The 14,870-nt window shown below is 47.0% G+C and overlaps 5 protein-coding genes across 5 annotated transcripts, besides 3 other annotated features; all 5 read left to right on the top strand.

Annotated features, from left to right (window-relative positions):
- Positions 1 to 14,870: part of a sequence feature (sequence corresponds to BAC RPCI93-10J17) that runs on past both edges of the window.
- Positions 56 to 2,965, top strand: Tb927.8.3660 (protein transport protein Sec23, putative; the record flags this gene model as incomplete). The annotated part of the gene is made up of 1 exon (XM_842104.1): positions 56 to 2,965. One exon carries the CDS (start codon positions 56 to 58, stop codon positions 2,963 to 2,965), a length of 2,910 nt encoding a protein of 969 aa, XP_847197.1.
- Positions 3,908 to 5,806, top strand: Tb927.8.3650 (folate transporter, putative; the record flags this gene model as incomplete). The annotated part of the gene is made up of 1 exon (XM_842103.1): positions 3,908 to 5,806. The coding sequence occupies one exon, from the start codon at positions 3,908 to 3,910 to the stop codon at positions 5,804 to 5,806; it is 1,899 nt and encodes a 632-aa protein (XP_847196.1).
- Positions 5,970 to 5,997: a microsatellite.
- On the top strand, positions 6,832 to 7,938 carry Tb927.8.3640 (hypothetical protein, conserved; the record flags this gene model as incomplete). The annotated part of the gene is made up of 1 exon (XM_842102.1): positions 6,832 to 7,938. The coding sequence occupies one exon, from the start codon at positions 6,832 to 6,834 to the stop codon at positions 7,936 to 7,938; it is 1,107 nt and encodes a 368-aa protein (XP_847195.1).
- On the top strand, positions 8,284 to 10,182 carry Tb927.8.3630 (folate transporter, putative; the record flags this gene model as incomplete). Its single annotated transcript, XM_842101.1, has 1 exon — positions 8,284 to 10,182. The coding sequence occupies one exon, from the start codon at positions 8,284 to 8,286 to the stop codon at positions 10,180 to 10,182; it is 1,899 nt and encodes a 632-aa protein (XP_847194.1).
- Positions 11,648 to 13,546, top strand: Tb927.8.3620 (folate transporter, putative; the record flags this gene model as incomplete). The annotated part of the gene is made up of 1 exon (XM_842100.1): positions 11,648 to 13,546. The coding sequence occupies one exon, from the start codon at positions 11,648 to 11,650 to the stop codon at positions 13,544 to 13,546; it is 1,899 nt and encodes a 632-aa protein (XP_847193.1).
- Positions 13,719 to 13,741: a microsatellite.

Here is a 14,870-nt window from a genome sequence, read left to right as displayed (position 1 = left end):
TTTTGAATTTGAAGGAAAAAGGAAGTGAAGGGGAAGGGGCTACCGTTCCATTGATATGCAAGGACACGTACCACAGCAATCCTACGGAGGTTACCCGCGGCAAGCGGATTATCAAGGGTTGTATCCTACCCAGGATGTTAAGCAGGGTTATGTGTCGTATCAGGACCCAGCTACTCTCATGGAGGGCCACAATGCTCAATACGGGGGCGGTACCGCTGAGGGTACGTATTCGAACCAGTACACACAGTTGCAGCAGCAAATGAATAATTACAATTATAATGCCAACCAGACGCCGTGGCAGCAGCAATACGCACCTCAGCAAGGTATACATAACCCTGCCAACACTAATGACACCAACATGTTTGCCCCACCAACGGCAGTAGGAGCGGCTGCTGCTTCCCATGTTGGCGGAGCGGTCGCACCGACGGGTAGTGGCGCATCCGCTACAACTGCTTCCCACGTACCGCCACCACCACCAGCAGCGGAATGCACTGATGAGAATGGTTTGAGGTGGACTTGGAGCACATACCCAAACCATACCCGTGACGGAAAGCAGGAAGCGCCCTCTGCTGCAGCCCTCACACTTCCAGAGATGGTTATCCCCCTCGCTTGCATGTACACTCCTTTGTTTCCCATCGATGCATCTCGTATGGTTATTGGCGATCCCACGGCATGTGGTCAACAATGCCAAAACTGTGGGGCGTTCTGGAGCCACCACTGCTATAGGGAAGAGGGGAAGTTTTGGGTGTGTTTTTCGTGCCAACGCCGTAACCAGCTGCCACCCCACTACAGACCTGAACACCCTGCACTACACAATGACACTGTGGAGTACATTTTACCACTAGAGCAACCCACAACAGCTCAGGCAACGAGAGGTGTCGGCTTTTCTCCGACGTTTGTGTTCATTATTGACACTTGCATCGCAGTCGAAGAGCTAGAGGCCCTTAAGTGTAACATCCAACGCTGCCTCAACTGGCTTCCCCCACAATCGCTCATTGGGCTCGTTTCATTTGGGGCTCGCGTATCTGTGTGGGATCTGAGCGGTTCGTCCCTGTCACGATGTTACAGCATACGGGGCGATCGAGCCTATACCACTGCGGAGCTCGGGAATATGTTGCAGCTGAATGATGGCCTCCCAGCTCGCGGTCGTTTCCTGGTACCACTGGAGGAGTGTGAATTTACACTAACAACAAGCATTGAAGGACTTCAGTGCCACGATGGAGTGACACCCGTTAATAAACGTCCTCTGAGAGCAACTGGGACGGCGGTGAGTGCCGCTGTGCGACTGCTTGAAGCCCTGCCCGAAGTCCCTGTAAAGAAGGAGATGTCGGGCGCTGCGCCAGCTGGTGTGGCACCCGTACGGAAGGCGGGTCGGGTGCTGCTCTTTACTGGAGGTCCTTGTACTCGTGGTCCGGGCACCGTCGTTAGCATTGAAAAGGAGAGCATGATGAGGTTTCATCGTGATATTATCGAGGGTGAGACACCCTACTACGAAGCTGCCTTCAAATTCTACAACGAAATACAACTACGTCTTTTAGATGTGAACGCAAGCCTTAGCGTATTTGCCGAGAGTTTTGATCAAATAGGCATACTGGAAATGCGACAGGCAGTGGACCAAACGGGTGGTACCTTCATCTGTGGTGACACATTCGACCACCAAATGTTCACTATTTCCCTTCAGCGGTATTTTGACCTCTGTGACCTTCGCCCCCCAGGCGTCGAAAGCAGTGGTATTAGCAGTGCTGGTGATATTGATGGTTCTGCCCCCGGTGCTCTAGTGGCTAACAGCGGTTTTGGTGTGAAACTCCATGTGCACACATCTGCCGACACACTCGTCTCTGGAGTTTTAGGGCCTTGTGTGGCTGCGGAAAAAACATCGGGAACGAAAGCCCACCGCGCTTCCATCTCGCCCATTGAAATTGGAGTCGGTGGGACAACAGACTGGCGTGTTAGTACTATAGACCAGGGAACCACATACACTGTGGTTTTTGACACAGCGACACTAAATAAAGTGGATGGTATGCCGCAACAGCAGCAAAACCGTTTCATACAATTTGTGACGCATTTCACCACCCCACTCGGCGAATCCCGTATCCGCGTGACAAGTGTGGCACTTCCCATTGCCCCCGTTACAATAACAGCTGATGGAGTGAGCACGGCTAACCCGCAGTATTTTTCTGAATACGACACATTCGATCAGACATGTGCGGCCACAGTACTCGCCCGCATGACAGTAAGCATATTGGAAAAGCATCCAAGCAAGTGGAACGATGCAAAAAGATGGTTGGACACAGTGCTTGTGCGGTTTGTGCGACGCTACGGTTCGTTCACACCTGGCTCCCCGGAGTCGCTGCGACTTCGTCCGTGCTTCACCTTATTTCCTTCGTTTGTGTTTAACTTGCGTCGTTCAGAGTACTTCATGGTCCTTAATATATCACCCGATGAGTCGACATTCAAGCGACACTGGCTAATGCGGGAATCTGTAGATAATTGTGTTTTAATGATCCAACCGACGCTGCACTCGTACGATATGGAAACACCAACAGCAACAGCGGTTCCACTTGATAGCTGCAGTCTGCGACCAGACAACATCCTCTTGATGGATGCTTTCTTCAACATTCATATTATGTGGGGAACTGTTATATTTGCTTGGATACAAGCGAGGTACCAAGATAACCCCGAATACGCCCACTTCGCACAGCTGCTTGAAACAGTAGAAAACGAGGCCACCATGCTGCTTGACATGCGTTACCCGTATCCGAGGTTCTCGCGAACAGACGCTAACGGATCGGAAGCGCGGCACATCAAAACGAGGATGAATCCCACAACAACACACCACAGTGGTGCTCGTGGTGGAAACGGCGTGTCAGATTTGTCGGACGTTATATATACTGACGATGCCTCCATTGTCAAGTTTATGGAGTCCCTGAAACAAGCTGTTGTTACGCCAGAGTCGAAAAAGTAGTGCCTCAGCGAGTTTTTTTTGTTCTTTTCTTTTTTTTTAAAAAAAAAGCGAGATCCGTTTCTGCTGTGTTTTCTTTTTTTCGGCGATTCAACCTCCAGTCACGTGACAGTATGGCATGTTGTCTGTTCGGTTTTCTGAGGAGGTTAGCATTGATCCCAAGCTCAATACTAAAGAGGAGAAAAAGAAGAGTAGTCACCGTCGCCCTCCCCCCCCCTAAAAAAAAAAAAAATGCAACACCAACACTCCTCACCTACGCAACTCCGTTCGCTGTCTTAACGATATGGTGGCTGACGTTAACGAATGTATTGTGCATGTCCGCGTGTAATTTAACCTCCTCCTCTCAGTCACGCCTCACTGGTTACTGGAAGTTCAAATAAAGGTTTGCAGTTACTTTTCTCTCTTTCTCTCATCCCCAGAGCACCTTCCTTAGAGAGAGTAGATACTTTAATACATTTCAAAAAAAAAAATAGGGAGAGAAAGACAGTGGCAAATAAAACCAACAAAGGGCACCAACAAAAAGGAGACGAGAGAGAAGAAGGCAAACAACATTGCTAACGAATAAAAAAAATAAGAGTACAGCAACTTGAAACAATCAGCAATATTACAAACACCTCCGGCTGTGTACCTAAACTTGTAACAAGAAAAAGGTTGCCAAGTCACAAAAAAAGTGAATGAAAATGTCTAAAAAGCGGCAACAGGACAAACATTTTTAAATAACAGTTCACTCTCAACGGGGATAACGGAGAAGTTACAGAATAAAACTAACAACTCAAAAAATAAACATATAAGTATCAAAAAATAAGAGGAAGAGGCGACGAAACATAATCAATAGTGAAAGTAAAACGAGGTAACCCTTCCATTTTGTTCTGGAGATAAACTCGAAGCCAAAGCAACGATAGCGACAAACATTCATACTTGTGGGAACATATTCGAGTACCAGCAATGACCACGTCACCGAACGCATGCCAGGACCAGCCGCCTCAACATTCCGCACCCCAAGCTCACGAAGCTGAGTGTACAACTCACAAACTCTCTGCAGAGGAAACAATGGATGCTCGTCCTGTACACCCTGACGCAAGGGCCTTGTTCCGAAAGCTGCCATGCGTGTGGAGCATTCCCGTATTCGGCACTGCTGTGGAAGCGTTCGGACCGAAGTTTGTTTTCGCCCTTGGTTTCTGCGAGCTCTTCGGCAAAGGAATTGCTGACAACATCATTCGATCCTCACTTTTTCCAATGTTTACCTACACCTTTGGTGCTGATGCAAAGCTTTACCAACGAATGAGTAGCTTGGTTACATTTGGTTACGCAGTGAAACCGTTTGCAGCTATGTTCAGTGACCTCTTTGCGTTATTTGGGTACACGAGGCGATGGTACCTCGCTCTATCCTGTGTGGTGGGTTCCACCCTCGCTATTGTGTACGGTTCACTGCCTGGAGAGTTGTCGTATGTACCGGTGGCCGGAATACTGGTTTTTGTGACGTCGTTTACCAAGGCTAACCTTGATATCCTCACACAAGGGCATTACAGTCGCTTGATTCGCCGCGTCCCATTGGCGGGCCCATCGCTTGTGAGTTGGGTTTGGTGGTGCCTTTTGGTTGGTTCCCTTGTTGCGTCCTCCATTGTAGGACCACTTACCGATAAGAGGTTGCAGCGAGTGGCTGTGTTTATCTCTGCTGGGATGCAGTTGGTGCCGACGATATTCTTCATGCTGAATTGGTATGGTGAACGGAAGAACCGAGAGGAACGTGCGTACGACCTGAAGATTATTCGCGAAAAGAAGCTGGAGCATGAAGCCGACGCCGTGAGGTTACAGGGGAGCGAAGCAACAAGTGGCTCACTGGACAATCCATCGGATACCGAGGAAGTGGGTGAGGGCGGAGCACGGATACTACCTTGTTGCTGTGGTGCCTTTGAAGTGAATCGAGAAGTGTTTGCTCGCAACAAGAAGGTTGTGTTTTACTGCATGCTTCTCACACTTGGCGCCATCGGTATGGTTCTCGTGACAGTCCTTGGCACAAGGTTGCAGCTGCTAATAACCAGTGTTGTGGCGTCATTTACACTCTGTGGACTCGGTTTCGTTGCCCTTCCACTTGTGATCGCGAAGGCAAATATGTTCACATTCATCTCGAGGGTCGCGTACATCCAACTTCCTGGCGCAATCGACAATGTCTTCATGGCGACCCCCGATTGTTTCCCTGGTGGTCCTAACTTTTCATACTTTTACTACAGCACTGTGGGTAATATGATTGGAGCTGTGGGTGGTGTTATTGGTGTGACGTTATTCAGATACGTATTCTCAAAGCGCAGCTATCGCCTAACATTCATCGTAACAACTTTGATTGAGATAGTTTCGAGTATCTTTGATATAATCATTGTGGAGCGATGGAACCGTCCGTATGTTAGCGATCACGTTGTATTCGTTCTTGGTGACCAAATTATACACCAGGTGTGCTACATGATGCACTTCATGCCAACTGTAATGCTCATTTCGAGGCTCTGTCCCCGTGGGTCTGAAAGTATGGTGTATGCATTACTTGCAGGATTCGCTAATTTTGGCCGTTCTCTTTCCAACACACTTGGATGGCTTTTGATGGAATACGTATGGAATGTGCAATCAGACATTACGGTGGGTCCATGCGACTTCAGTAATGTGAAGTGGCTTCTACTTCTTGGTCACTTTGGCACTCCACTCATCAACATTCCTCTTGTGTTTTTACTGATACCTGCGGCACGTATATGTGATGTTCTTGACGAAAACGGCAAAGCTATTACAAAGAAGGCGGAGGATGTTCATGCCCCCTCTAATGATTCTCCCAGACGGCGGGAACCCACAGCCAATTAGAACCATATCGAAACCCTTCCATCACCAATATCTGAATCGATCCATCATTGCGGCTTACAAATGGGAGTTCTATATCGTTTTCTGCGGTGACCATTTTTTTTTACATGTTTAGTGACACGCCCCTTCCATCGCAACCTCTTCCTTCCTACGCTCTTCAATGGCATGCGTGTGTGTGTGTGTGTGTATGTATGATGTAATTTTGATACTACACATGGAAATATGTTTCCAACCAGTGTCTGTATGTACACTGCTAGTAATAGAGAATTATTTGATGGGAGAGATTGAAGAGGGGAGCGCTGGTTTGTTTGTTTGTGCTCGCGGCCTTGAAACGATTATATTTACTTTATCCCTTTTTGTAATGAAATAAATTTGTTTTTTTTACTTTTATTATACTTCCCTTTTTGAAGTCTGAAATTGCGGTTTTTGTGTTTAAATGCCTTGCCACAACTGAACCGAGGGTAGAGGTACGTAGTTTGCGTATTTGCTTATGGTTTTTTTCGTTTTGTTTGGAATATTATTAACCTGTGTTATCGAATATGTCGATTTTTGAACAAGCACCTGCATGACACAAGTGGCGACGTGGTGTGATGTTCCCTTGTTGTTGTTCTTGTGAGGGTGGTGATCCCTTTCATTACAAAAGGAGAACGTTGCATGGTTGCATTTATGTATTTTCGGTCGACCGAGCCTCAGGGAGTGAAGCGGGAGAGCGATCTGTTCTGCATGGACATCTGTACGTGTTAGTACTACACTGTGGAATGTGTGTCTCCATACTTTCTACCTTCTCCATTCCTGCATTTTTTCCCCGTCTTACTTGCCTGGCCTCGACCTCAGATGCAAATTTTACCTTATTAATAATTTTACTCCCGTATTACTGTGCGTGAGTCGACATCAGTAATAGGTGGCCCGCGAATCCATTAAGGGGTGTTAGCACGCAGGGGCAGCCGTAAGCACAACGCGGACGGAGGGTTGTGGCATTTGCTAGTAAGCGGTTGTGTGTGTTTTGGTGCTTCAAGTACAGGGTGCCAATGATGGCTGCTCGTCGTGGGGAATTGTGTGCCGTCTCGACGTACGTTCATGTTCATCCCCAGGTAGTGCTAAGCATTACCAAGCACGCTGCAAGGGTGCGGCGCGGAATGCGTGAAGTGGATGGGGTGCGGTTGTCAAGGAGATATGCAGCCGGCATTCTTTTGGGGAGCGTTTCGGATGTGTACGAATGCGAGGTCACGACGTCGTTCGAAGCCGTTGACAGCTGCTCATCACAGAGCGGAGCCGTGTCTGCCCTTGATTGGCCGGCGATGAAGCGCAAACGGGAGCAGGTTGCTAACGTGTTACCGGGGTTACACGTGGTTGGCTGGTATGCCGTCGGATGCAACTTGAGTGACGCTGCCCGATGGTGTGCAGTTTTCGACACCGGAATTCGTGAGATTATTGAAGACCATCCCTCCACTGTGTTGCTTGCGTTGATCGTTGACACCAGTGAGTCCGTGGGATTTGCCTCCTCCCGAATGTACGCATTAAAGGTCCGTCAATTTCACTTAACCGACTCCCAATGCCAGGATGCTCCCACCACCACACCTGAAAGTACCACCCGATTCCTCGGCGGCGTCTCTCCTCTGATTCCCATTGGTGCTCTAAACTATGGAAATCATGTTACGATAAGGCTGCCCCAAAAGCCGCAACTCGCGGTTGAGCTGGTGAGGGTGCGGCATGTTTGTGAAACCGATGATATAACAAGGGTCGGGTTGGACGCTTCCTCTGCCGGCATTTGTGCAGTTCCCACTGGTTCCGTGGATGTGAGTGGCAACTCGACGGCATGGGAGCGCCTGCTGCGGGTGCAACGTTCCCTTCGTTTGTTAAGGCGACAGGTGCTTGTAGTCATCAAGTATCTCACCGCCAGTCAGCAGGGTAGCTGCATACCCATCGACAGCGAAGTGCTGCGGCATGTGGGGAAGATATGCGATGTTCTTCCTTCCATTGCATCACCTGTAGCACCGCCTACACGATGTGAAGACAATTCCGTTACTCATAATTTGCGTGAGAGTTGTGCCCTCATGCTGACATTACTCTCACTTCACACAAAATGCGCAACTGCATTGCGCGTCATGGCGAAGCGTGACCGGAGAATAGTTTAATATATAACTGCTACCCTCATCTACAACTGTTTAAAGGCGTTTTGTATCCGTATATTCTTTCAAAGCGTAACATTATACAATACCGCAAAGCGCTTTGTATCCAGTTGACGTACGGTACCAGCAAGTGCTGCAGTGGTTTCACGCGCTATTTGACGGCCTGATTCCGTTCTCAATGTTCATTGCGATTTCTTTCCTTCAACCGCTCTCTTGTGCTGCCACTATGTTGTCCTCTACCCGCTGTATCGAAAAGGTAACCCTTCCATTTTGTTCTGGAGATAAAGTCGAAGCCAAAGCAACGATAGCGACAAACATTCATACTTGTGGGAACATATTCGAGTACCAGCAATGACCACGTCACCGAACGCATGCCAGGACCAACCACCTCAACATTCCGCACCCCAAGCTCACGAAGCTGAGTGTACAACTCACAAACTCTCTGCAGAGGAAACAATGGATGCTCGTCCTGTACACCCTGACGCAAGGGCCTTGTTCCGAAAGCTGCCATGCGTGTGGAGCATTCCCGTATTCGGCACTGCTGTGGAAGCGTTCGGACCGAGATGTGTCCTCGCCCTTGGCCTCTCCGAGCTCTTCGGCAAAGGAATTGCTGACAACATCATTCGAACCACACTTTTTCCAATGTTTACCTACACCTTTGGTGCTGATGCAAAGCTTTACCAACGAATGAGTAGCTTGGTTACATTTGGTTACGCAGTGAAGCCGTTTGCAGCTATGTTCAGTGACCTCTTTGCGTTATTTGGGTACACGAAGCGATGGTACCTCGCTCTATCCTGTGTGGTGGGTTCCACCCTCGCTATTGTGTACGGTTCACTGCCCGGAGAGTTGTCGTATGTACCGGTGGCCGGAATACTGGTTTTTGTGACGTCGTTTACCAAGGCTAACCTTGATATCCTCACACAAGGGCATTACAGTCGCTTGATTCGCCGCGTCCCATTGGCGGGCCCATCGCTTGTGAGTTGGGTTTGGTGGTGCGTTCTAACTGGTTCCCTTGTTGCGTCCTCCATTGTAGGACCACTTACCGATAAGAGGTTGCAGCGAGTGGCTGTGTTTATCTCTGCTGGGATGCAGTTGGTGCCGACGATATTCTTCATGCTGAATTGGTATGGTGAACGGAAGAACCGAGAGGAACGTGCGTACGACCTGAAGATTATTCGGGAAGAGCAGCTGGAGCGTGAAGCCGACGCCGCGAGGTTACAGGGGAGCGAAGCAACAAGTGGCTCACTGGACAATCCATCGGATACCGAGGAAGTGGGTGAGGGCGGAGCACGGATACTACCTTGTTGCTGTGGTGCCTTTGAAGTGAATCGAGAAGTGTTTGCTCGCAACAAGAAGGTTGTGTTTTACTGCATGCTTCTCACACTTGGCGCCATCGGTATGGTTCTCGTGACAGTCCTTGGCACAAGGTTGCAGCTGCTAATAACCAGTGTTGTGGCGTCATTTACACTCTGTGGACTCGGTTTCGTTGCTCTTCCACTTGTGATCGCGAAGGCAAATATGTTCACATTCATCTCGAGGGTCGCGTACATCCAACTTCCTGGCGCAATCGACAATGTCTTCATGGCGACCCCCGATTGTTTCCCTGGTGGTCCTAACTTTTCATACTTTTACTACAGCACTGTGGGTAATATGATTGGAGCTGTGGGTGGTGTTATTGGTGTGACGTTATTCAGATACGTATTCTCAAAGCGCAGCTATCGCCTAACATTCATCGTAACAACTTTGATTGAGATAGTTTCGAGTATCTTTGATATAATCATTGTGGAGCGATGGAACCGTCCGTATGTTAGCGATCACGTTGTATTCGTTCTTGGTGACCAAATTATACACCAGGTGTGCTACATGATGCACTTCATGCCAACTGTAATGCTCATTTCGAGGCTCTGTCCCCGTGGGTCTGAAAGTATGGTGTATGCATTACTTGCAGGATTCGCTAATTTTGGCCGTTCTCTTTCCAACACACTTGGATGGCTTTTGATGGAATACGTATGGAATGTGCAATCAGACATTACGGTGGGTCCATGCGACTTCAGTAATGTGAAGTGGCTTCTACTTCTTGGTCACTTTGGCACTCCACTCATCAACATTCCTCTTGTGTTTTTACTGATACCTGCGGCACGTATATGTGATGTTCTTGACGAAAACGGCAAAGCTATTACAAAGAAGGCGGAGGATGTTCATGCCCCCTCTAATGATTCTCCCAGACGGCGGGAACCCACAGCCAATTAGAACCATATCGAAACCCTTCCATCACCAATATCTGAATCGATCCATCATTGCGGCTTACAAATGGGAGTTCTATATCGTTTTCTGCGGTGACCATTTTTTTTTACATGTTTAGTGACACGCCCCTTCCATCGCAACCTCTTCCTTCCTACGCTCTTCAATGGCATGCGTGTGTGTGTGTGTGTATGTATGATGTAATTTTGATACTACACATGGAAATATGTTTCCAACCAGTGTCTGTATGTACACTGCTAGTAATAGAGAATTATTTGATGGGAGAGATTGAAGAGGGGAACGTGAAGCAAAGTAATTCTATTTACCATGACTTTATTTTTTTTATATTTTTGAAAAGACGTTTTTATTTTTTATTATGGCTGTTTTTTTTTTCTTCTATGAGCAGGTGGACTATATTCTGCGCATGTGTGGATGTGATTTTCCCCCAAGCAAATATGGTGGATGAATTTTCTTTTTGGTTGTGACTTTAGTTTTCTCCTCTTATCACGTGAAAAATTTTTTTATATCGTTTGTGGATTTTTTCTTTATGTTGTTGTTGTTTTCCTATTGGGGTCAGGAAAGCACCTTATTTTATATTTTGTTACCGCAACTTCGTCTGTGTTCTTCTATTTTTTTTTCCAGACTACACCTTTTTTGTTTGTGATGGAAAGGATTTAGTGGTCCCTTGTCTTTCTTTTCCCTATCTTTTTGTGGCTATCTTTTTTTTTCCATTCGAGCTGGATGCCAATGGTAACCGATGGAGCGTCAACACATTTCTCTCTATACACCTGGAGATGTGTGTTTGTACCTCTTATTTACCCTCCACTCGATGTATCTCGACGGGTTTGTTCCACGCATTTTTTTGTTTATTGTCTTACCCCAATAATCGCTGTTTATTGAGTGCTCACCATATTGCCTCACGAACACGAGAAAATGTTGCCAGAACATTGTATTTCCTCCACACTGTCTTCTCCATTTTTTTTTCATGTTCACGTAAATAGAAAAGGTGAGAAGGCCCCGCAAAGTGTGGCTGCCCCTTGGGCTGCGTGACACATGTTTACTGTACGCCAAGTAAACGAAAAGGTGAGAGTGTAACGGGGCAGTGCAGTAACAACTGTAAGTACCTCCATGAACTGTATGTAGACAGGTCTCTGAAGATAGACTTCCGATCTTGTAGATGCCTTGATGATACTGCATAACATTATACAATACCGCAAAGCGCTTTGTATCCAGTTGACGTACGGTACCAGCAAGTGCTGCAGTGGTTTCACGCGCTATTTGACGGCCTGATTCCGTTCTCAATGTTCATTGCGATTTCTTTCCTTCAACCGCTCTCTTGTGCTGCCACTATGTTGTCCTCTACCCGCTGTATCGAAAAGGTAACCCTTCCATTTTGTTCTGGAGATAAAGTCGAAACCAAAGCAACGATAGTGACAAACATTCATACTTGTGGGAACATATTCGAGTACCAGCAATGACCACGTCACCGAACGCATGCCAGGACCAACCACCTCAACATTCCGCACCCCAAGCTCACGAAGCTGAGTGTACAACTCACAAACTCTCTGCAGAGGAAACAATGGATGCTCGTCCTGTACACCCTGACGCAAGGGCCTTGTTCCGAAAGCTGCCATGCGTGTGGAGCATTCCCGTACTCGGCACTGCTGTGGAAGCGTTCGGACCGAAGTTTGTTTTCGCCCTTGGTTTCTGCGAGCTCTTCGGCAAAGGAATTGCTGACAACATCATTCGATCCTCACTTTTTCCAATGTTTACCTACACCTTTGGTGCTGATGCAAAGCTTTACCAACTGATGGGTGGTATGTCGTCGTTGGGTTACGCAGTGAAGCCGTTTGCAGCTATGTTCAGTGACCTCTTTGCGTTATTTGGGTACACGAAGCGATGGTACCTCGCTCTATCCTGTGTGGTGGGTTCCACCCTCGCTATTGTGTACGGTTCACTGCCCGGAGAGTTGTCGTATGTACCGGTGGCTGGCTTCCTTGTTTTTGTCATTACCTTCACAGTTGCTAACCTTGATATCCTCACACAAGGGCATTACAGTCGCTTGATTCGCCGCGTCCCATTGGCGGGCCCATCGCTTGTGAGTTGGGTTTGGTGGTGCCTTTTGGTTGGCTCCCTTGTTGCGTCCTCCATTGTAGGACCACTTACCGATAAGAGGTTGCAGCGAGTGGCTGTGTTTATCTCTGCTGGGATGCAGTTGGTGCCGACGATATTCTTCATACTGAATTGGTATGGTGAACGGAAGAACCGAGAGGAACGTGCGTACGACCTGAAGATTATTCGCGAAAAGAAGCTGGAGCATGAAGCCGACGCCGTGAGGTTACAGGGGAGCGAAGCAACAAGTGGCTCACTGGACAATCCATCGGATACCGAGGAAGTGGGTGAGGGCGGAGCACGGATACTACCTTGTTGCTGTGGTGCCTTTGAAGTGAATCGAGAAGTGTTTGCTCGCAACAAGAAGGTTGTGTTTTACTGCATGCTTCTCACACTTGGCGCCATCGGTATGGTTCTCGTGACAGTCCTTGGCACAAGGTTGCAGCTGCTAATAACCAGTGTTGTGGCGTCATTTACACTCTGTGGACTCGGTTTCGTTGCCCTTCCACTTGTGATCGCGAAGGCAAATATGTTCACATTCATCTCGAGGGTCACGTACATCCAACTTCGTGGCGCAATGGACAATGTCTTCATGGCGACCCCCGATTGTTTCCCTGGTGGTCCTAACTTTTCATACTTTTACTACAACACTGTGGGTAACGTGATTGGGACTATGGGTGGTGTTATTGGTGTGACGTTATTCAGATACGTATTCTCAAAGCGCAGCTATCGCCTAACATTCATCGTAACAACTTTGATTGAGATAGTTTCGAGTATCTTTGATATAATCATTGTGGAGCGATGGAACCGTCCGTATGTTAGCGATCACGTTGTATTCGTTCTTGGTGACCAAATTATACAGCAGGTGTGCTACATGATGCACTTCATGCCAACTGTAATGCTCATTTCGAGGCTCTGTCCCCGTGGGTCTGAAAGTATGGTGTATGCGGTACTTGCAGGATGTGCGCATTTTGGCCGTTCCGTTTCCAACACACTTGGATGGCTTTTGATGGAATACGTATGGAATGTGCAATCAGACATTACGGTGGGTCCATGCGACTTCAGTAATGTGAAGTGGCTTCTACTTCTTGGTCACTTTGGCACTCCACTCATCAGCATTCCTCTTGTGTTTTTACTGATACCTGCGGCACGTATATGTGATGTTCTTGACGAAAACGGCAAAGCTATTACAAAGAAGGCGGAGGATGTTCATGCCCCCTCTAATGATTCTCCCAGACGGCGGGAACCCACAGCCAATTAGAACCATATCGAAACCCTTCCATCACCAATATCTGAATCGATCCATCATTGCGGCTTACAAATGGGAGTTCTATATCGTTTTTTTTTTCTGCGGTGACCATTTTTTTTTACATGTTTAGTGACACGCCCCTTCCATCGCAACCTCTTCCTTCCTACGCTCTTCAATGGCATACGTGTGTGTGTGTGTGTGTGTGTGATAGGTATCTTTGTAAGTACATGTAGAAGCGTTAGGATTTCTGATACTGCTCTCTGGACGTTCAAAGTTACTTTTGTTATTAATATTTTTTTTAACATGAAGGTCTAAAGAAAAACGTTTTTGTTAATATTACTGTTTTTTTTTCGTGGGGATGGTTACAAATATTTTTTTTTTACATATTGATATGTTGTTTCAATATACCCTGTGGGTAGCGGTCGTAGGATGTACTTACGACGCCGGCGTCTTATCACGATGTTGTTCACTGTCTAGTGGATTATTTCGGTAATTTGTTTACAGTATTTAGTATTCTAAACAAATAATCAGAAGAGTTCATTATCTTAACCATATTTTACGTGATTCCGATGCACACGGGTGCATATTTTAAATCGCTTCTTCGAAGAAATCAGTTGGTGACAAAATGGTCGTCAATTTTTCCTTAACCTATTATAACTGTGTTGTTTACCGTTCGTTTCGCATCCGTGAGGAGCTGTAATAAAATATAAGGCAGAGTGGGGAAGAGTTTGTTACTTTTTTCTTCCTCGCGAGGTGTCGCTGAAGGCGTTGTCCAAGTCGTTTCTAGGAAATCATTTTCATAAAAATTTGGTATATATTAAATAATTCTGGGCCCATGATTAGGTGCCGCAGTATTTTTCCACTTCACTTACCTTTTTTGTTTTTCTTTTGGATTTTGTATGGGGTAAGGGTCAAACAGAATGGGTCGAAGTAAGGAAATAATGATATTATTCAATGGTCCGATGCACTCAGTTTAGGGGGTTTGACCTGCATTTATGTATTTTCGGTCGACCGAGCCTCAGGGAGTGAAGCGGGAGAGCGATCTGTTCTGCATGGACATCTGTACGTGTTAGTACTACACTGTGGAATGTGTGTCTCCATACTTTCTACCTTCTCCATTCCTGCATTTTTTCCCCGTCTTACTTGCCTGGCCTCGACCTCAGATGCAAATTTTACCTTATTAATAATTTTACTCTCGTATTACTGTGCGCGAGTCGACATCAGTAATAGGTGGCCCGCGAATCCATTAAGGAATGTCGTAAGTTTTATTACTAGTGTTGTGTCGCATAGTGGGGGGGGGGCGTTCTGTTCATTGAATAATCTTTTTGTGGTGTTG

The sequence above is a fragment of the Trypanosoma brucei genome, chromosome 8, assembly GCF_000002445.2.
Source record: "Trypanosoma brucei brucei TREU927 chromosome 8, complete sequence".
Taxonomy (NCBI): Eukaryota; Euglenozoa; class Kinetoplastea; order Trypanosomatida; family Trypanosomatidae; genus Trypanosoma; species Trypanosoma brucei.
Note: the sequence above shows the minus strand (reverse complement) of the source record. Positions and strands in the feature narration are given on the sequence as shown.